General features: G+C 34.2%; 2 protein-coding genes across 3 annotated transcripts; both read right to left on the bottom strand.

The window, feature by feature from the left end:
- Nucleotides 1-5,185: 5,185 nt before the first annotated feature.
- Nucleotides 5,186-8,103, bottom strand: LOC21385245 (cytochrome P450 78A5). The gene is made up of 2 exons (XM_010088893.2): nt 7,036-8,103; nt 5,186-5,867 (listed from the first exon to the last, which is right to left on the bottom strand). The coding sequence occupies exons 1-2, from the start codon at nt 8,026-8,028 to the stop codon at nt 5,256-5,258; spliced, it is 1,605 nt and encodes a 534-aa protein (XP_010087195.2). The 5' UTR covers nt 8,029-8,103; the 3' UTR covers nt 5,186-5,255.
- A 7,486-nt stretch (nt 8,104-15,589) lies between these two features.
- On the bottom strand, nt 15,590-19,262 carry LOC21385244 (mitochondrial import receptor subunit TOM20). Of its 2 annotated transcripts, XM_024163416.1 has the most exons (7): nt 19,105-19,262; nt 18,238-18,451; nt 17,851-17,929; nt 17,594-17,763; nt 17,458-17,505; nt 16,736-16,825; nt 15,590-16,032 (listed from the first exon to the last, which is right to left on the bottom strand). In XM_024163416.1, the coding sequence occupies exons 2-7, from the start codon at nt 18,334-18,336 to the stop codon at nt 15,907-15,909; spliced, it is 612 nt and encodes a 203-aa protein (XP_024019184.1). In that variant the 5' UTR covers nt 18,337-18,451; nt 19,105-19,262; the 3' UTR covers nt 15,590-15,906. The 2 variants fall into 2 exon arrangements, with proteins under 2 accessions (XP_024019184.1, XP_010087194.1); XM_010088892.2 differs by lacking the exon at nt 19,105-19,262 and having other exon boundaries at nt 18,238-18,474.
- Between the last annotated feature and the right edge of the window lie 1,692 nt (nt 19,263-20,954).

The following is a 20,954-nucleotide window of genomic DNA, read 5'->3' as shown; positions in this document are numbered from 1 at the left end:
GCTCTGCCAATGCTCCCATCCATGATTTTTTTTTTTTGTTGGTAAGTACAGCTCTGTCTGTCCATAATTACTCTAATACTCTATGATTAGTTATTTTTTAGGAGAACTAAAAGTATTCAAAGAACACTTTCAGTACAACACAACTCAAAACTCTTAGATTACTTTAAAAGAATAATATCATAACTTATATTGTGTACAAAGCACAAACTTAATGAAACTTGATAAATATTATACAGTTAAGAACAACAGAATATCAATAGATGAGTATGTTTTGTACCTAACTAAAATATTCTTCTAGTTTTAAATTAGATTTATCATCGTTCCATCAAAATTGTAAATATGATATCAATATAATACTATGTAAAATTTGACGTTAGGAAAAATATTTTCACTGTACAATAGTTTTCTTAGCGAAATGTTAAATTTTGGCATTTGCATTGTATTCGAGAGACCAATTGTATGTAATATATTTTCATTTTAGTTTGCGGAAGATAATATTCTCCTTTAACAAGTATTAGAATTTAGAAGAAGCTTTCATCAAACACTTGAATCACTCTAAAGAAGAATAAGGAACATTTGTTGCATGTTTACCTACGCGTAATCGGAATTAGCATAAATCGGAGTGGACAAGATTCAAAATGGGTAGGATTCAGAGTGAAGAATCAGAATCAGAAAAAACTGTTTACTTAGTGATAGGATTCAGAATCGGAGTCATTTAAAATCTCATTCATACGTTTATTTATACCCAGAATCAGAATAAAAAAGTGTAAAAGTACTAATATACCCTTTAAATCAAATTGATACTCTCAATTTAAAAAATATATTGTGTACTTATTATATTAAAATTAATCATAATTAAAATATTTAGTGTAATAATTGGGTACTAAAATAATAAATATAAATTGTACAACTATTTAAAATATAAAAATAAAATTTAAATAAATTTAAATAAAATAAATAAAAATAAAAATAGTGTTAAAAAATAAAATATATTATTAATTTATTAAAAAATAAAGTACATATTTATTATATTAAAGTTAACAATAATTATGCTAATATTATAACATTAGGCAAATAAAATAATAAATATATGTTGCATTTATTATTTTTAGAATTTTATTTTTAATTGTGTATTTATAAGTAAAATAAGGATATGATAGTAAATTAATATTAATATTAGGAATGAGAGTCTCAAACCCAAGGGGGGCATGAGAGTGTCAATCTCATTCCTCAATTCTAAATTTGAATGGGACCCACTAATCTCACTCTTATTCCAGGATAAAAAAGAATAAATAAATATAAAATTAATTCTTATTCCTCATTCGTATTCTTCAATCATGATAAGTAAACAAGCCACCAGAGAGGAGTTCACTTCCTTTAACATTTGATATTAAGCAAAGCGACACTTAGCATTGGCGGTCGTATAAAAAAAGGAAGGGGGGAGAGAGAGAGAGAGAGAGGGGTTCACTTCCTTTAACATTTGATATTAAGCAAAGCGACACTTAGCATTGGTGGTCGTATATTTGCTGTAAAAGCAGTCTACTTTCTTGTATAATTTAAAATTCATGGATGGATAAATGGTACGATGACACATCCTTCACATTTTTCACTTCAAGAAATTCTTTTAAATGGCGGGTCCCAATTCAATCAGACAAGAGCTATGTGGAGCATTAACACGCTAATTGAAAGAACTTGCTTATGTTAGCAAAATATATTATTAAAAATAAGACAAAAAGTTAAAGGGTCTTTTTCCTGGCCTTTGATGGTGTAAGGTGAGGAGAGAAGAAAAGCAGAGACCGAGAGATTTGGATCTAAAAAAGCCAAAACTTTAGGGCATGCCTTAAAATATCTTTATCATTATGGACAAGTTTAAGGTACATGGTTGGTCCAAAAGAGCATATTCTACATATATTTTTATAACGAAATTGCACAATCTTAGAACGTAATGATTTGAACATGGTCATTGCGGGGTCTTCAGCCTCAATATAAATAAAAGAGAAATTATGCATTTTTAATTTTTTTTAAAAAAATATTATTTTATTTTTGGGTTTTTTTGACTAGGTAGTGACTGATGACCAGAAATGTTCCACACCCCTTTCGTCATCTCATCAGTCCGTACGAAAAGCATAAACTAACGATTAGATATACAAGCAGAAAAACATAACGTTATTTTTGGATTAAGGTTTAAAATTTATTAAATACCCGGACCAAAAATAACAAACATTAAACAATTTTGAAATCTTTCATGAACTTGCGATCACGTACGTGGACAACTTTAGGTAAAGAGAAAAACAAAAACAAAAAGACATAAAAGGTGATGCGTTTTTTTTGCGGTCCATCCATCCAGCAGTTTGATCATTGAAAAATGGTCCTGTTGTATATTGTTAATAGCTTAATGCCTAAGCGTGGGTTGGTGGTGGGACATTCCAAGCCAAAAAACTGATTGCTTTGTGGCTGTTTTACTTTAATTCATTGCTCATAAAGAATCTTTCTATTGCCTTCTCCATATCTGCTTGGAAAACGATTTTGATGTAATCTTATCCGCATTCGTTTTGACGGTCCTGTTCATTTCACTAATTTGAGTTTAGAATTTGAGTTTTGATACAGTAAAAAATTATGAGAAACAGTTACATTTAAACTTTTTAACTACAGTAAAAAACTCTCATATAAAATTATATCTCAACTCAAATTAAAAATTTGAATCAGTGAACTAAACGGGCCCTTACATTTTACTATGTATATAATTTCTACTCTCAGGATGCTTTTACTTCCCATTGAAATTGAAATGGATAATAAGAAGTGGTTGACTTTCTCATCTAATCACATGATTACTGTAAAATTAATAACGAAAATTTAGTAGACCCAGCACAATGCAAAGAACGAGAAAAGAAAATATCAATCATTGCACTATACAATACTTAATTCTCTATTACGTATTAAAAAATGAATATCAAATTTACTTAAAAAATGAATATCAAATTTACTTATATACTTTTAAGAATGTCTCATATTAGAAGCTAATTATTATTGTTCATTATTTTGGGAGGCCAAATCAGGTAAAGAATGGAGTCCTCGTTGGATTTTTGAATACGGTATAGATCGCTGAATGGACATTGTTGAACGGTGGTTGTAATGGTTGCCCTCCTTTTGTCGTGGTGTTATCTAAATTTTTTTATTGTTGCTTTTTTTTTTTTGTTGTAATAAAGGCCACGTGTGCTCACCCTTGCATTGTAATAACGGACCCCGGTAAGTTACTTACTGATGGTATGGGTTGTTTGGTCCGGCTAGAGTTTTCTCTCTATTGTGTTGTTGATGTCCTATCTACGTGCAAGTTGATCCCAGTCGACTAGATTAATCCATCGATTGATTATGGCTTTGAACGAGTTTTGGTCATGCTCTATTTTGCGGTGTCGAGCATATCTTTTCCCATTGAGTCTCCGTACCTTTTTTTCGCACCTGTACTATGGTGTCCTCATTGGTGAATTCAGTGTTTGATTCGGGGGGAATCTCCTCTGTAATTGGGATCACTCGTGCTTGTGTAATCGTTTCGTTTGCAATAAAATATTTCCCTTAAAAAAAGGCTAATTTTAATTGTTTAAAAAGACGTTTTAGTAATTAAATTGATAATAATGTCATTGCCACCTCAGTAAATAGAGAATTAGATTGTTTCTCAATATTACACCATCCAACCATAAGAAAACTCTGCGATCTTCATTCTAACTATTTTCCATTCATTTATAATTTTATTACCTTTTTCATCACATATTCCTTTATGGTTTGGCAAGTAATTAATGTGTCAATTTAGTTGTGACGGTCATATATACACAACTGGGTTTTTGCATTAAGCAAGAGATTGATATCCTGAAGAGCTTGATCGTGCATATATTGAAGAGTATAACAAGTGGTTGAACGCCCAGTTGCTTTTACAATTCTCATGGATTTGAATAATGGGACTACCTTAATAATTCCTTCCTTAATTTAAGATCAGCTGTCATGTTAATTATAATATAGAAAACCTTAATTACAACATCTCTGTCATGCTAATTATAGATTATTTTAAGTGAATAATTGGCTATGCGTGGTGTCTTTTTTTTTTTTTTGGTTATAAAACTCTCGGTACTAATTAAAGAAAAGCAGAACTAGTGACTTGGCGGCCACAAAAACATGAGTAATGCCTCAATTTTATTTTCCAAAAAGATATGGCGTTCTTTATCCAATATGCAGCATCGTGGATCAGCAACTTGGCTAAACTTTTTGTCTTGCTTTAACAATATCATGAACACCATAATTAATATGTATCATGTCGGCTTTGTCCCGATATCGACCCATGTCTTTGGAGCACTTTGACATTTCATATTTCAGATTTCGGCAACTTGGCCTATAGCTGGTCACGCTGGCCTGCACTAGATGTGCCTTCCGGCGGCTATCTTTCCATGCCCTTTTGTTTTTGGAAGGCAAGTACTTGGTTTTTTATACATGTTTAAATATAATTATATATATATATATGACGAATTTTTACGGTAAGATACGTCCTTTTTTTAACTATCGCCGGTAAGAAATGTTATTTTCCTCGTTACATTTAGTTTTTAACGGCTTAATTTTTTATTAGAGCATTAAATATCGTGTGCTGTAAAATTTTAACGTCAACACTCACGTATCAAATTATTGAAAACTTAATTTAATGATTAAAACAATAGTTCTTATCGAAAAAAAGTTCTATGAAACCTCCCTCGTATATCGCTCCTTGAGCAATTTAAAACTCCAAAAGAAAGATGATTAGAATAATAATTCCTTATAAGTGAGCAAGTTTGTACATGCTAAATTTTCATTTATTATTATTTTTGTTCTTATACGTTTTTTGATGCAATTCAAGACTACGCAATGTAATACGACGATGTTTTTTTTGTGCTATACCATAAAATTATCCAAAAAAAAAAAAAAAAGAATCGACTTTTTTTTTTCTTTGTAAAGTATTACTTAATTGAAAATGACTTGGGAACTTAGGATAACAACAATAATAATATACAATTACCATAACATGTTTATTACATAGAAAATACTTAGGGCGAGACGTAAGAGTTTATTCTCTCGCCTTGACCAACTTACTAAAACCACACACAGTGTAGAAAAACCACCTACGTACATTCTTATGAGGATATTGTACGATCTTTACTTCTTTAGCCCTCACATTTTTCCTTTTTTTTCACATAAAGATAATAAGATAAAATACAAAGAAAGCGATATTATAGCTTTCTTTATGAGGCAGCAAAGTTGCAACGACGAACAACGTGGCACGCCAATGGCTTTTTCATTTCCATAGAAAGCCTCAGGCACTCTGAGAGATCCACTGGCTGAGCTGGAAGCCACGTGTACTGATGCAGAAGCCGAGCGAGCCACACGTGGACTGTGGCTAGGCCCAGCGCCTTTCCTGGGCACACCCTTCGGCCCGACCCAAATGGTGCGAGCCTTGTATCCGAGCCCATGATGGTCACCTCCTCTTCAATGAACCTATCGGGCTTGAAGGCCCATGGGTCCTTCCATACAGAGGGATCGTGGGTTATGGCCCACATGTTGACCATGGCGGTGGTGCCGGCAGGTATGAAGACCTTGTCTATGTGGACATCGTGGACCGCAAGACGGGCCCACGAGAGTAATGGGCCTGGAGGGTGTAGTCGGAGGACTTCCTTGACTATGGCTTGGAGGTAAGGGAGGTTGGGAATGTTGGAGTCTCGCACGTGTCTATTGTTTCCCACGAACGTGTCAATCTCTTGCTGGACTTTTGCTTGGATGTCTTGGTGCAAAACCATCCTGGCCATAATCCATTCCAGAAGTATGGCAACTGTGTCTGTCCCTCGAAATATCAATTCCTTAATATAATATTATCAAAATGAATGTGTCAATTAATGAATATATATAAACAAAGTAAAGGTGTTAACTAGTGTATGAACCAAAAAAAAAAAAAAAAAAAAACTTGATATTGTACGTATAATTAATTGGATCCTCAACATAATAAAAATATTACGCAGACAAATATTAATCCTAGTATTATCAAAATAATTGAGCCCACCAATTCCTGTCTAAGACCTCAAAAGTACTCCCACGAAAAATATTTGATGGATGGAGATCACGTGGCAAGCACAATGCAATTTTTATGCATTTAAGATTCTAGGCTTGAATTTGAACCATACTCTGATCAAATTCCTAGATTCGTATCAAAATTAATCTGGATCTAATTGATGCAATTCCATAAACTAATATTATAAACCTATAATTGAACTGGATAATAAACCTGTTAAGTGAGGATGAGATTGATTTTTTCTCTTTTTACTATTTGAGTAATATTGCATGGAGCTTAGGAGTGGTAATTCTAGCAATATATATATATATATATATATATATATATATACGAATGATGATTGATAACTTTTTTTTTGGTCAAAAACCTATTATAGAACCTAGGGGAGGTTATGGAGTCATGTCATAATGATTCATCAGAATCTCAAGAACTTTGTGACTCGCTCTTTTCTCCTGAGATTGACTAATGAGTCAACTGGTCTTCGGCTGTTCCGAAGTTTCTTTGATAAAAAATTTATGGTACAGTATCTATGAAGCCCTTCAACACACTGTGAACAAAGTGTCAAACATGCCTAAAAAAGTGAAAAGAAGACTCTATGCATGTGGACAGCTTAAAAGCTGCAAAAGATCAAAAACACAACCTGCAACTTCAAGAGCAACGTATATCTAATTATAAATTATCTATAGCTTTTTATCTCTCATTTCAAAAAATTAAGGCTCTTTTTAAAATAAAATAAAAAAAAATAATGAATAAACTTCTACATATGCATGTGATATATATCCTTGGATTTCAGTCACTGCAAGCTTAAACTTAAAATTTTTTTCTCATTTACGAACTTGTTACACTTTCTTTTCTATATCAGAAACAATTATATAAAAACCAGATGGTAACCCTTTTCACGTGTGATAATTTTGTTTTTGTAAGAGAGAGAAGAGAAGAGAAGGGAAAATAGCTCTTACCCACAGTATAGCCACCATGTCGGAATCACTCAACTGATCCTCCTTAGGCAAGGAAAGCAAAGCACTAAGAAAGTCATTATTACTATTATTCTCATGACTCTCTCTAGTTTTTCTCCCTTCCACTATTTGGCCGACAACAGTATTAACCTTAGCGGCTAATTTATGGCACCTTCTCTTAACACCATGAAAGTCCATAAAACCCAGAGGAAAATAATCCTCCAAATTAAACGTAGAAATCAACTCATAACCTTCTTTGACCATTTGCCCTAACTCACCAAAACGACAACTACTGCTACTGCCAAAAACACTCTCTAATATGTTGGTTAGAGAACCCTCCTGCAACATTCCTCTCAATCCCACCACCCCTTTCTCCTCCATCTGCACCCCCACGCGCGCCAACATTTCGTCAGCCACGCGCTGCCGTAGGCCCTCCAGTCCCGCGACCGACCTCGGGGAAAACATGTGGACGGCCGCGATTCTCCGCAGGTGCCGCCAGTGGAACCCGGCGGGGGCGAATCCGATTGCCCGTTCGAACATCAGCAACCGAGCGGATTCCTTGATCGGGCGGTCGGAAAACGACGATCCGGCGAGGATCTCCTTCGCCGTGTCCGGGTGGCTGCTGATGACCACGCGCGTGGAGCCGAGGCTGAGCGCCATCAGCCGCTTCGCGTCTAGACTGGACGCCAAGTGGGCCAGCTTTCGGTGGGCTAGACGAGAGGCCATTTCGGGTAAGTTCCCCAGCACCGGCCAGCCCATTGGGCCCCGGATGCTGATCAGCTTTTTGTCATGATGGTGGTAGTTTGACCATGCAAAACCTCCCGGGATTAGCCAGTGGTTGAAAGAGAAGAAGAGGAGTGAGAAAAGCGTGGAGAGGGAGAAAGTATTACCGAAAGTCCATGAGGTTTGGTATGATAATATTATGGTTAATCCAAACCAAGTTAGGACTGTTAATAGGGAGATTAAGTTAACAAGATTTAGGTCTGATGGTTTCATTATCACAAGGGAATGAAGTGAACTGGGGAGTTTTTGGGTAGAGGAAATTTTAAAAGCTAGTGGAATTGTCTAAACATGGACATCTGTCGTGAGAAATGGCAAGAAATGGTGATTAGTATATATAGGATTTTGTTGTGGGCAAACTAGTACTGAAGTTGGGTTAAGCAACACGTGGTTAGTTTGCTAACCAGGGTTATTAGCACACGTACGCCCTCGTGTTCTGTTTTCTTATAAATTCTATATTCTATATCTATAGTATATAAAATCAGAAGCGAATCGGGTTAAGCACGTGGTTAGTTTGCTAACCAGGGTTAAACCCACGTACGCGATCTCATGTTATGTTTCTTTCTCTGGTTGGAAAATTTGTTATTTGTGTATGTATTGTACATATAATACAATACGCATGGTATTTCCTACTTCACGATATTGATGGGCTTCAGATTCAGTGTCTATTTTTTGTTTTTGTTTAGGCACGCCGAGCAATCATAATTTTTGTGGTCGTACGATCAACGAGTTGTAGAAAACTAACTTACGTTATGGCACTGCTTATATATGTTGCAAAAGGTAAAATTGATAGAAGTGAAACCGTTCTTTTTTTCAAATCCAACGTTCTTTATACGTCTATTTTTTCTCAAGTAAACCAACCAAAAGGAGCAAAATATATATTTGGATAGAAAAGTGATATATGCATTGCATGCTACAAAAGCAAAAGATTATGCATATCCGAGAGATGCTATATACATATAGCAAAGCAATAAACATCCGCAAATATATTTTATGTAAATTTTCGTCACGTGTACTACTAAACCATATAATACGTTTTGTAGTATATATGTCCATAGCAAGTTTAAATAATACCTCTTAACGTGTGTGTGCGCGGTGTACATTTTTGCACAAATCGCAATGTACGTACGTTTTCCTTTTGCCGTTTCACTTATTTTATTGAAATATTCGTTCTTAGTACTCTGTAGAGAGAGAGAGAGAGAGAGCTCAGTCAATGACCACTAACATATTTCACGGTAGTACTATTCATGCAAACATGGTCGTCCTTATTAGAAAGAAGGTAGGATTAGCGCGCGCGGAGAGAGAGAGAGAGAGAGAGAGAGAGACAGAGAGGAAACTACAAACACCGATCAACATATTTTACGGTACTATATATTCATACAATTCAGTTTTCTTTTGGTCATAATTTCCTGCTAGCTATTATTATTATTTGTGTCGTTTAATTACGAGCATAGCACATGTAGTACAACATACGTGAAATACTCGTAGAAAAAAAATCATAAATCATCTCCCTAACTCAAGTACAGCTCGTGAGCCAACTCAGGTATTTTCCAATTAAGTATATATCTCTTGTCGTTATGGCCACTGTTATTTACAGCATTTGAAAATTAGCCAAGTGTAGACATGGAAGAATTATTAAACCGTACTGCGATCAGAATATCCATGTAATAGCGCTATACTATGGTTGTTACACGCACTACGTGTCATAATATAATTAGAAAAGCAATTTGAGTCCATAATATTTACGTACATATAATCAACAGTGTATAAATATCTAGGTACGAATAATATAAAAGTAGTCATTTACATATGCACGAGTGAGATAGTAACAAAAATATATAAAGTTTTGTCACGTCAAAACAGGAAAGGAAAAAAATACTTAAAATATTTTTTTTCGTTCATTTTTTTTTTTGTTTTCTCTTTTTTCATTCATATATTCCATTGATTGCCACATGTATGAAAAGATCTTAAGGTGACATCCACAATGTGATAGTGGACTGGGCGTAAAGGTTAAAACCAATATTTTTGCCCTGCGCTTTGCATATACTTTTTCTCTCTGAACTCGACTCATCAGACTCGTGTCAAACAGTGATCCAATTCCAAATCTCTTTCCTGATCTTCTATGATTTCAACGTGGAAGCTTACAATCCTTCACTTCTAAGATTTGTCATTTTTATTCCAACAATATAACAACTAACTATAAGCACTAAAAAGGCAAAAAAAAAAAAAAAAAAAAAAAAGAAAAAAAAAAAAAAAAAAAAAAAAAAAAGCAAAAAACAAAAAAAAAAAACTCGGGCCAATCTAGTTTGGAAAGGCCCATTGACATCCACACACCCCTTTTTATATGGGCTTGGGTTTTTAACCTAAGTGGGCCATTAGATGGACCATTAAAGTTCCATCTTGTTACCCTTATGCCAGCCCAAATTTTAATGGTGAGACGGATTTTTACAAGTCATTCGGGGTGACAATATAAAAGTAAAGTGTGCCCTAACGTTCGCATATTGCACTATCAGTACGGACGAGCTCGATGTTCATAGATCGTATTCTGGCAAATTGGCAATATTCACCGAGTACTAAGAAAGATATTGTCCTCATCATATTTAAGTAGATATATCCCCAGCCTCACACCTACGCAATATATAAAGAGGGTGGTCCTATATATAATATAATATAATATAATTATGCATGTCAAGTCATAACAAATCAAATCACTAGATTTGCAAAGTGATAAACAGCCAACAATTGCAAATCACTAGATTTCATTGTCATGTTTAGTAGACCCCTAACAATTTTAGCCCCTAATGGATTAATGGCCCGTTTAATTCGCTGATTTGAGTTCTTAATTCGAGTTGAAATGTGATTTTATGTGAGTATTTTTTATTGTAACAAAAAAATTAGACGTGAATATTTCTGAGAGCTTTTTACCATAATAAAACTCGAATCGGTGAAATGAACGGGACCTATTAATAGTATTGTCATTCTCACTCTAAATTTAAAATAATTCAGGCAATTAGTGGAATAAGGCAGCAAAAAAGGAGCATAATCCTCTTGTATACAATAATACAAACCATCCATTAGATCAAAAAAAAAAAAAAAGTAGAAAGAATAACATGCTAAAAACTTAAATTCTTTCTCAATGATATCTTAGATAGAGACTCAAGATGTTAACATCCAACTGAAACCAATTGTCCAACAATTCCCATTTCCTATCTTCCATTGCCATCCAATAAATTGGGACCATAATGAAAGCTACGTATCATGTTACAAGGGGGTTAAATGACCAATAATAATAATCCATAAAAAAATTTAAAAAAAAAAGCTAAAGAAGACGCGTGGAGACCTCTCCACCGGTAAAAGTCTCCATAGACATTTTTTTATTAGTGTTAACACACATAATATTATTAATTTAATTATCATTTATTATGGAGGAGTTGGAGACTTTCCTTTGTTGAAAGCATGCCCAACAGGAAATATTAAACAATCCATAGAGATCCCAATACAACTTGTGTAGCTTAATAGTTATTGGAGGAGGCAACCAAATAATTGCCCTATGAGCCATAAGGGATTGATTAAAAACAAATCTCGAGACAAAGACCGCCAATAAGTAGACTCTCAACCCATGAAAAAAAAAGCATTTACTAATTAGACAATATTTAAATTGAAAAAAAAAAAAAAGTTTGAAGAAAAAAGAAACTCTTTCTAGCTGATCCTTCTGGGGGGAATCTCCAAGAAAAAACAACCGAAAAAGCCAACCAAAGTGGAATGCTTAAAAATTATCGTATTATTACTTCCCAACATCCACACATAAAACCACCGTGCATGTATAAAAACAGGATTTAATTGTCATTATCTTGGTCCAACAAGATTTATTTCCACTAATGGTAAGGTGTCCAACACAAATCTGCCAACTATCATACCAATTAAGAGTAAGTGGTGGGTCTCAAGTGGAATTAATTACAATACCTCCCGTATAATATAAGATAATAAAAACACTTGTATTACTTTTGTTTTTTTAAAAAAACGCCTGCCTCGTACGTACAATCTATGTTTGGCCCTTAAGCCATCTTCTAGCTGAAGTTTCACCAAACCAATAGGGCTCTAGACCCCCATTCTTTTTGGGTAAGAAGTTCGTTCGTTGATTCGAGTTTTTAATTCGAATTGATGTGTGACTTTATGTGAAAGCTTTTACTGCAGTAAAAAAGTTAGATGTGACTGTTTCTGAGAGCTTTTTATTGTAACGAAACTCAAATTCTAAACTCGAATCGGTGAAATAAACGAGACTTAAATAATAAAAATAGAGCGTTTACGGTTGGCTTTTTAAGCATACATATTGATTTGTGGAGATAAATTACTACACTGAAAACAATATTTCAATGGATGTATTATGAGGAGTCTAATATTTATTGTACTCATTATATGTTGATATGAATTTTTGTGTGAACTTATGTCTTCCTGTTCTTTTATATTATTACTCTAGTAAAAGATTGGGGGTGTATAATCCATAACAAATATTTGAAAATCTTAATAAGTGAATGATATGAGCATGAAAGGGATCATTACTTCTGTTGGCCAATGATTGTCACTCATAGTCGGATTAATTTAGAAATTGTTCTTTTCTAAAAGAGGAAAGTAGGCAGAAATTGGATCCCACCACACAGGAGCCAAATGAAAGGGACAATATATAGCGCACCTTAATGTGATAACTTTAACAGTAATATGTCCATGCCGCTTTATTCCCAAAGAAGGATTTTCATCTCACTTTTGGCAGATATCATATAAAGAAGATATGCTCTATTGAGATCACAACAGAACTAGGAATTATTGTTGACTCCTTATGTGCAACCAATTCCTCTAGAAAAGAAACACATAACTTTTTAAGCCAGAATAAAACGATTCTGAAGAAAAACGGACTTGGTCAAGTGCAAAGTAGTAGCTTGCATGTAACGTTACCATGGTAAACAATTTGACACAACACACAAAGCAGTTTAATATTACAATAAAATTCAGCAGCTTGTCAATGAATACGTATGAGATGTTTTGCCCTAGTGGTCACTAGAAAAAATTCCCGGTTTCTATTTAAAAATTGAAAGATAACTTAAGCAAATATTGCATATAGTCTAGGGTACGACCGACCGAGCTTTCCAAGAGTTGTTTTTGGCTTTTTGAATCCAAAAACTGCTTCCGGTAGTATTTAGACAGTCTGGTAAAAGAACTTTGCCCCTCCAAAAGAGTTTCAAGTCAGAGACAGAAAATAAATCTTTTGAAAAGAACACTTCTAACTAGACTTTAAAACTTATACCATAATTCATTAAGATATCATGAACTCCATTAAACTTTTACTCTTTTTATTCTGACCCATTAAGCTCTTTTAAAAACGTAGTCCCAAACATTTACTGAAAACATCTTTTACTCTTCTTATTGTGCTATTTAAAAAGCAAAAGCTTTGTCAAACTCGCCCTGTAGATACTATAGGCAACAAAAATTATGCAAGGATATTTTTAAACATAGAGCATGACACTGAAGAAGACGATCGTACCTATACATTCAAATTGTCACAATGCTTGAAGCAAAGAAACAAAAAAAAAAAAAAAAAAATGAAAGTAAAGGTTTCGTACCAAAAAAATTGGTGCTATTGTTGGCATTACTATTAAAACTGTCATAGTGCAAAGTGCACCAGTTATTTTCTTTTTGTCTTGTTATTATACTTATCTGATAGTTTTCACAATCTTATTGTGATTTAAAAAAAAAAAAAAAAAGTATAATGGGTCATCCTAACGAGAGAGATCCTCTACAAGTCTCTCTATACAACCTCAAACGGGTCATCTAAAATCCGTCTTTCTCCAACCAATCTGATAACAGTTCACTAGAAAACTTTTTGGAAAGCCCAATAAGAAGACTGAAAGAAACAATATCTATAGAAATGGGCTTAGTAAATATTAGAGACCTCATTAGTTTCATTGATTTAAATTTTTATTTATAATTTTATTACAGTTAAAAACTCTCAAAAAATTATATTTAACTTTTTATGTTATAGTTAAAAACTCTTACAGAAAATCACGTTCGAATCGTTAAATTGGGCCTCTCTTAGGCAAATACAAGATAACCACTATCACTGTGAGGCGGAGCCAGGATTTAACTTCAATGGGGTACGAATTAAAGGAGAAACTTTTAAAGCTAAAGCAATAATATAATAAGACAAATTATATACTATTCACATAAAAAAATTATGCACTTTAACATGTTAATTTTTTTTTAGAAACTTTAATATGTCATTGTTAATTATTAAAGCCAATAATCTTAAGAAATAATTAAAAAAATATAAAAATAGTGGAAATGACAATGCCTAAGAAGTAAATTGAAGTCACAAAGCATAAAAACTTGAGTAATATAAAATGAGAAGCAGTGCTGCGCAGCTGCAGTTTTGGAAATAACGGAAAATTTCAAAGAAAAAAGAAATACAAAAAATGGAATGGAGTAAAATGACTATGCATGATTTCATTCAATTCCAACGAAAAAAAGTTTCAAATAATAGACCAACTAGATCAGGTTTACAATATATAAAAGTTTTATTGGGCTCTGGTATATTGTTATAAACATTGGGTAGAATTCATCTCTAAAAATTAACTTGTAGGGAGAGAGTGTCCAAATAATTATAAACTCACATGTTAAGCTCATACTTTAATAATGTGGGATTCAACTAGGATCCTAACATACCACCACGCTTCTGATACCGACGTCCACGGTGGCCCACTCTGGCTTTTTCAGATCACTCCTCCCCAAGTCGCCCATTCCGCAACATGAGCCTGAGAAAGAGCATCCTCTGATACCAATTATTATAACCCTTAGATAAAACTCATCCTAAAAAACTAACTTACAGGAAAAGAATATCTAAATAATTATAAACTCATATACTAAGCTCATATTTTAATAATAACTCATATTTTAATAATGTAAAACTCAACTATGATCTTAACCTATATAAAAGTTTTGAAACATCTTTTAGGGGGCACGCTCTAAGAACTCATAAATGCAAAAGGTAAAGTTTTGTTCAGTGGGGGCACGTGCCCCCACTGATTTGTATGTAGATCCGTGCCTGATCGTTGTTGGATTAAGTTGGACTAAGTATTTCAGATAAAAGAAAAGAAAAGTTGGACAAGAGTATGAGGCAATCAATGTTCCATTGGACTCTATATCGGGTATCACGAGTAACATTTGACCTATTTTTAATACAATATTTTCTCTCACATAAATTTACTACTTAACTCAAATTAAAAACTCAAATCAATAAAATGAACAGGACTAAAAATGACCCTCGCTAATTTGAACAAAGGAATAAGTATCTTCTTGATTCAAAATTCATGGATCTTCCATAATTCTAGTTTCCAATATCCCTAGATGTCTAGTCAATTATTGTGCCGCAACACATTTTGCGGAGAACCAATTAGCCCTGATTCTACCTAAGTTTCACCTAGATCATGGATAGAACCTAAGAACCAGCTAGCTCTGGTTTTGCCCGAGTTTCATGCTGATTATGGATAGATCACCACAATCGGGTTTTCTTCAAGTGGTAGATTGTTACGAGTTTGAATTTACTTGAGGCAAAAGTAACCTTGAATAACTTGTTTAACAATACTCAATTTTGGTACCGGGGCATGTTTCCCAAAATACTACAATAGAACCAATAGAAAGCTGCATGATAATGTTGGAGAAGGAAGTTCTTGTTTCATCCTTTTCCTTGAACGACATCAATGAAACTGATGGGAACTAAATATTCAATAATGTTTAGAAAACTACCCCGAGCAGCATCAATGCAACAAACGAAAAGAGGAGGTTAAAACCAATTAACCATCGATGCAAGCACACCAATGAAGACTTTTAAATAATCTGTAATAGGCGGAATATAATAAATGTAAATGTTCTTTCTTAAAAAATAGCATATAAAGAGAGCACCATAGTCATACTCGACAGTACTTAGAGTACAAATTGAATGATAACTCGATTTACCACATAGCAGACTGAAGAGCCTTTGAACAAAAATTTGAACCTTCCTACGATATCACCGGAAATATTGCTTAAATGATACTACAATTGGGTTTATCGAGGTAGAGGTGGTGGCATGTTGGATTTTGCCATTCCAATCCATGCGATGATTCCAACAGCAAGGATAACCCATCCAAATATGTCATACTTGAGATCGCTGCTCTTCTTCGAATTGGAACTCTGAGATGTTTAAATAAAAAAAAAGGTAATCTCAATCAATCAGAATCTGCCGCCTTTTCTTCCGTGAATCTTTAGACTACGCACAAGGTGAGAGTACATAATCATCTACAACACTCAAGAAGGTTGGAACCACAAAATTTCTAATATAATAAGATGATTATGTTTTTATATCACTGGGTGTGTTACTATCTTATTTCTGAGGTAATGCTTCTACCATCTTTCGGTGCAAAACAGGCTAAAGGACAGAAGAAACATGTGAGTGTTTAGGTCTAACAATCAGATTATTAACAAGACTAAGTCAAGCCATCTAGATTTAATGGCCTCGTCTGCTTCTTATGAGGAAAAAAAGGAAATGATGTCTGATACAGAGAGATACACAACAAGAGCGCATAAAAGATAATGTCTAACTATAAGAACTCTACGCATCACAGCTACTAGTGATACCCTGCAGAAGTCGCAAGCGTATCTCAAGAAAAATTGTGACTTCATAAAAACTATTACTTCCTATCATTACAAACTCCACTGCAATTCTTGAGGACCTTATGATTTGCTAACAAAATGGGAATAAATGAATGAAGCAAGTCAAATCAAGCTATAGCTTTATCGAAGTAGAGGCAGTAACATGAAAATTACTTGAAACAACCTTGAAAACATATCGGAATAAAGAAAATGCACATTCAGAATAACATAACAGAGAATATACCTTTGCACGACTAAAGGAAGTCTCAGGTCCTGCACCCGTAGTCTGTTGACCAAGTCCACTCTTATGGATCTCCATGTGCAATTCTGGGGCCTAAGATGAGTAACAATAACGTTGAGTCAAACTTGGATTATAAGATTGTATTGTAGGTATAAAACTATTGGACAATAACACCAATAAATCCACTAGACATATATTAAAAAAATCACTAAACAAGATGAGTAGCCTGTTCAGCAACATGACATACACAACTGTTCTCATTGCAAGGCATTATTTTAACCTTCAACAGTCTCCCTACAGAGATCTTACTGCGGCTCATATATGCCAAGGTTGTAATAAAAGCTAGACCCATCTCATAGCCTAAGGTAATCGGTTTCTTCTCTAAAAGAAAGGCCATTCTTACCAAACCCCATTCGACACACGTCAGGTCAATTAGATCCTTTATTCACTATTTACACATTTGTCATCCTTTATTCACTATTTACACATTTGTTTTCTTCTATCCTTTATTCCACATAATTGGTTAGTTAACTGACGATTAGCCAGCCAGATGCCAAGTATCACGACGCTACTAAGCACAATGCCACCAAGCATTTAATCAAGCTTTGGATAATTCTAGCAAACCCAACATCTTAATTCAATTATTCCCCCAACGAACCATAATAACAACCTTAAAAGAAATTAGTAGTTCTTCGTTTCGGGTCAAATGAAAGCAAATATCGTACCTTAACAGTGACTTCCAAAGACTTTAGATAGAGCTCATTACTCGGATCCTAAGAAAAACAAAAGTTCCACAATCAAACCTTCTCTTAGAATCAATAACTTTTAAACATTTGAAATCGAAAACTTGTGACACACTACCTCGTCGACCGCCTTTTGAAAACACTCCGACGCTTTATCGAAATAAGGCTTGGCCTCATCGAAATCAGGCGTCAGGAATGCATACGATGTATGAGCATTTCCTAAGCACCACAAAGCATCATGCTTCAAGGGATTAATAAGCAAAGCTTCCTCCAACTTCGAAATCGCATCTATATAATTTAAACACTAAAAGTCAATTGTCACAGCACATTTCACTTACCTTATATATAACACACATATTTACGAGAACATTGTACCATTAATCATGGTCTTTGACTCTGCAACGCTCTGAAATTGTGATAACTCGAGCAACGCTCCTCCCCATTTCGTCAAATTCTGCCAAAAGAAAAGGTAAAAACTTTGCCCTAAGAAGCTGAAATTTTGATAAAAACGGGTCCAAAAATAAATTAATTTGCGAAAAAAAACGCAAATTTATTAGGAAGATCGAATCAATAGGTTTATTGGGAAAAAGATCAAATCGATGCGTACAGAAAAAGAACAGCTTGAATAACAATCATGACAGTATATATATATATATATATATATACACGCACACACATACATACATGTTTGTGTGTATATATATATATATATAGATAGATAGATAGATAGAGAGAGAGAGAGAGAGAGAGAGAGAGACGAACGTCGGCGTCGAGAGGGTCTTTGGCGTAAGTAGCTTCGGCGGATTTGCGAGTATGCTCGAAGAGCACAAGGCGCTCGAAGTCGTCTTGAGAGAACTGCATGGTCTTTGATTAGATTCAGAGGTCGCAACTCGCAGCGAATGAATGTGTGTTCACTTCCCTGTAATTGTAAAGCCTCGGTGCCGCCAAATCAACCGCTTAGGGTTTATCAAGCCCACTTACAGGAAACAGCATAGTCATTTAAAGGGTGATGGGCACTATTGGTCCTTTTAATTGTTTCAAGTTACAGTTTAATCTTTATTTTTTTAATTTTAACAAAATAACTTTTAATTTCTTTAAATATTGGTAATCTTAACTTTTTCGTCAAAATCCGTTAATAAGATGTTTGTTATTATGAAATTGGGATTTCAGTTTTTTTTACCTTTTCTTTTTTATGTGAGATTTTATGGTATTTTCATCTTTTCAACGAAAAAGAGAGGCACATGATAGTCATGTGCAAGAACCTGTTAGAAATTTAACAGAGTTAGATGAAAATGTTTTAATTGCCAACATTTTAAGAGTTTGAGAATCTTTTCGTCAAAATTTAAGAAAAAAAATGAGACTAAATTGTCACTTACTAAATAATTTAAAAATTAATAGTGCCAATTACCCTAATTTAAAAGAAATTAATTACATAAATACCCCTGAACTATGTGTTTAGTTCAACATGCCCTTTTAATTTTTAAAAAAGGTTTGTTTCGCTCCCTCAATTATATAAAATCGTTCAAAACACCGGAGTCTACATCCATCTATTGTATATATGGGTGCAAGATGGCATAAGGTCACTACATCAAATTAATAGTTTGGGAGTAAATTGGGATGAGATCTCACTTGTTGAAGAGTCAGTTGCAAGGAGGAGGATCAATCTTCGTGAATCTGCGTCACCGGTGAGATTCGCGTGGGGGAAATCTGACCGTTCGACGTTGTCATTGCAGGGGAGGAAGGCGGATCGAACGACAGCAAAGTGAGGAAAAAAGAAGTAGACGAAACAAAATAAATTAGATAAATCTATCGTTAATATATCAAACCAAGAGTAAAAACTCCAGTTTATCTATTATACCCTAAGTAAAGGGTAGATCATATGTAATTTATCACTGATAAACCCCAATAAACAGAAGTAAATCATGTATACAGGTACCAATAATAAAAATAAAAAAAAAGGTCCAAACAAACTTCACTGTCCAAACTAAGTTCCGAGTAGTTTGTGTTCTTGTATTTGTTTAGATTTCAGAATATATAGAGGACAATCTTCCTTCCCCCCTTGAAATTTATGGGAAATTGACAGAACTTGAAAAGGATACTATTAGGTTGCCATTTTAATAGCCAAGGGTCGTTCATTGCTCAAGTGACGAGGCTCCAAGTAAGAATATACGCATGAAAATAAAAAGGGAGGAGGAGGTGGATGAGGAGAAGAAATGAAAATGTTTAGCTCTAGTTACATTTACTGCATACTGAGTTCAAAAATACATGCAAAATAAACACCCAGAGACTTTCAATTATCCATCTAACTTGTAACAATCTCCTCTCATAGTGTGATCCTAATCTTTCTTTCAGGCCAACAAATGGAGAAGAATATCGTCAAAATAAAAAACAACTAGTGAATAAGGACCTCCTGAGAGGCAAGGAAGAAAACGAAATGTCTTCATTCATAATAAGCAAAAAACGAAATGTCTTCATTCATAATAAGCAAAAAACGACATGCCTTCATTCATAATAAGCAAAAAATGAAATGTCTTCATTCATAATAAGCAACTACTTGGTAACAATTTGTCAAAACAAACTTGGCGTCATAATGCAGAGAAACAAATGGTGATCAGCAGTTGGTCACTTGCCCTGATGTGCAAGTCTGCAACTTCAAATAGCAGCTGTTGCAAGAAAAGATCTGATTCGCTGCAACAACTCGGCCTTCACTGAATCAGGAACAGAAGCTGCATAATCCATATAACAAGGAAAAGAAAAATCGCACGATAAATTCATTAGTCCAAGCACAATGAAAAACCTCTGTTTCAACAAGAAACTATCTATTGGGCTCCAACCTCCGAATTATTTCATTAAATCAGTACTTTTTTCTGGTTTACATCTTCGCCAAAAATCAAAACATGGAAAGAAGTTTCTAACTGTCCATTACCAATATGTCATTCGAACCTCAATACACCAATTATATAATCTCCTTTGATGCCAAAAATCATATAAGAATCAAAATACCAACGCTCAAACATTGATAAAGTCGACAAGACCCCATTAGAAAGCATTATTACTAATAGATCACCAAAAAATACACAAGTAAATGTAATATTTTAGAAGCTGGCAGATAATGTCTAATCAAGAACATGTACATGATCATTTAATCATCATGGCAGGAAGCAGTAAAATTTGTCGTGTTTTCAGGTAACGAACAAGCAAACGGATAAAACTCACCTCTGCCTTTCGGGGTAAGGAGCTGTACAAGATCATCCAATGTAACATTATCCCTGCCCTTCTTCTGTGCAAACGCCCTTGTGAAAGCCGAAAGGAGAAAAAACGGAGATAAAAAATCTCGAATATAATAAAATTTCACAAAAACACAAGGATTATGATTATTATATAACTTTCTTTTTCAAGAGAGAAATTAAGACAAATTTGATAAGTGGATAGCAAAAGAATGGAACCTGCAAAGAGCTTTCATTTCGTCTCTCCAACCA

The sequence above is a fragment of the Morus notabilis genome, unplaced genomic scaffold, assembly GCF_000414095.1.
Source record: "Morus notabilis unplaced genomic scaffold, ASM41409v2 Scaffold2777, whole genome shotgun sequence".
Taxonomy (NCBI): Eukaryota; Viridiplantae; Streptophyta; class Magnoliopsida; order Rosales; family Moraceae; genus Morus; species Morus notabilis.
The sequence above is the reverse complement of the archived record's forward strand: the minus strand, read 5'-3'. Positions and strand labels throughout refer to the sequence as shown.